This window comes from Teleopsis dalmanni, chromosome 2 (assembly GCF_002237135.1).
Source record: "Teleopsis dalmanni isolate 2A chromosome 2, ASM223713v2, whole genome shotgun sequence".
NCBI classification, from domain to species: domain Eukaryota; kingdom Metazoa; phylum Arthropoda; class Insecta; order Diptera; family Diopsidae; genus Teleopsis; species Teleopsis dalmanni.
This window is the reverse complement of record NC_051847.1, coordinates 197,572,044-197,573,895: the sequence shown is the minus strand read 5'-3', so window position 1 is coordinate 197,573,895 and position 1,852 is coordinate 197,572,044. Positions and strand designations below refer to the sequence as shown.

At 29.8% G+C, this 1,852-nt stretch overlaps 1 protein-coding gene across 2 annotated transcripts in view; it reads left to right on the top strand.

Moving 5' to 3' along the window:
- Positions 1-341: 341 nt before the first annotated feature.
- LOC119683518 (glutamate dehydrogenase, mitochondrial) overlaps positions 342-1,852 on the top strand; it is a gene marked incomplete at its 3' end in the record, with an annotated part of 56,756 nt that continues 55,245 nt past the window's right edge. Inside the window, 1 exon segment of one of the 2 annotated variants that reach the window (XM_038097223.1) lies at positions 342-962. In XM_038097223.1, the coding sequence (XP_037953151.1) occupies positions 551-962 (412 nt within the window). In that variant the 5' untranslated portion in view covers positions 342-550. 2 annotated transcript variants of the gene reach the window in all.

Below are 1,852 nucleotides of genomic sequence, written 5' to 3'. Positions count from 1 at the left end.
TTTTAACATTATTAAATATACTATAATAATCATAAAAAATTCGAATTTTCAGCGCTAAACACTGGTGTAGGAAGATGAGAGAACTGTTGGTAAGCATATTTTTTTATTAATTATTTATTTATTATAATATATATTTTAAAATATATTTTATATATATTTCTTTCAGTTGTTACATATAATATTTCAAAATGTTTAGATTACAAGATTTTACTAAATGCTTTGATATATTTTTGTACAATAAATACACTTATATGAGGCGAAAAAACATAAACAAATTAAAACTAAAAACTTAAAACTGATTACGCTGGCAATGCTGAGTGGCGCAGGTGTCAGATTATCTGGTTGGTTCCATAACCAATGCTGCCGTCGCACATATGCTGGGCGAGCAAGAATTTTAGCAAAAATGATTTTTATACGGCAAGCGAATTCAGTTTGTTTCGGGGTAGGTTTGCCAACGGTTGTGCTGCAATTTCACTTCATCCTACAAAGAAAAACTAGAAAGTAAGAGTGCGTGTGTGTGTGTTTGTAACGAGACGAGAACACGAACAAAATGTATCACTTAAAGAATTTGGCTAAACAGGCCGCTGTACGGCAACAGGAAGTGGCCACTTTGGTGAAAGCCTTACCCACAATTGCCTTACAAACACGCGGTTATGCTGAACATCAAATTCCCGATCGTCTTAAAGAAGTACCAACCGCAAAAGATCCACGTTTCTTCGACATGGTAGAGTATTTCTTCCATCGTGGCTGTCAAATTGCCGAAACCCGTCTTATCGATGACATGAAAGGAAAACTTACATTGGAGGAAAAGAAAAAGAAGGTTAAGGGTATCCTTATGCTTATGCAACCATGCGACCATATCATTGAAATTGCCTTCCCACTGAGACGTGACTCCGGTGACTACGAAATGATTACTGGCTACCGTGCACAACACAGCACACATCGTGTGCCAACCAAAGGAGGTAAGTGTGTCATGCCTGGTTCTGGCCTAAGGCGAATGTCTATTTATTATGGAAAATTGAAAAATCAATTTTTTTTTATTATAATTCATAATTTATTTAAAACAATAAAAGTATTAGAATGTTTATTATACGAATTTGTTTATAAAAAAAAATATATATTTTTTCCAAATTTATTGAACATTTTTTTTTGGTTTACTTGTACAATGACGTATGTGATTATGTAATGCATTTCCACTGTGGAAAATATCTAAAAATATTTTTTTTTATTTTTTCTTTTTATTCAGCAATTAGTAATTACTTGCATAATACAATAAATGCTTAGGAATTAGTTTTTCTATTCATTTTTTTTTTGTATTCATATACATTTATAAATCTGTATTTAAAATGTTTCTATTCTAATACTTAGCAGTTCCAAAACCTTTCAAGTGACAATTCAATAAATTTCTGTGGCCTTGTATTGTCTTTAAGAAAATGAAATTTAAAATAATTTTCCAAATATTTCACAGCGAAAAGGTATTTTTCACCATTCTTCTACGCCTCGCTCGCATTAACGCCCCCTTTTCTGTCACTGTGGCAATATTTTGCAAATAAAAAATAAATGTATATTTTTCTTTTTTTTTTTTTTTGAAATAAAATTTTGTTTATTTTCACTTTTTTAATTTTTTTTTTTAAATAAAAAATATTATGTGTTTTTGTTTATCAAAATATTTTTAGCAACTAATTTCTGTTAATTAAAAACAATTTTTTTTTTTGGCTTGGCATTTGTTGATGTACTTCCCCCTTTTTTTAATCTAATTTATTCCGTTTCCTTTGAATAATGAGTGCTAATTAAAAATAATGAAAAATGATATATGACACTATATAGTTCCCATATATGCCATATACATTTT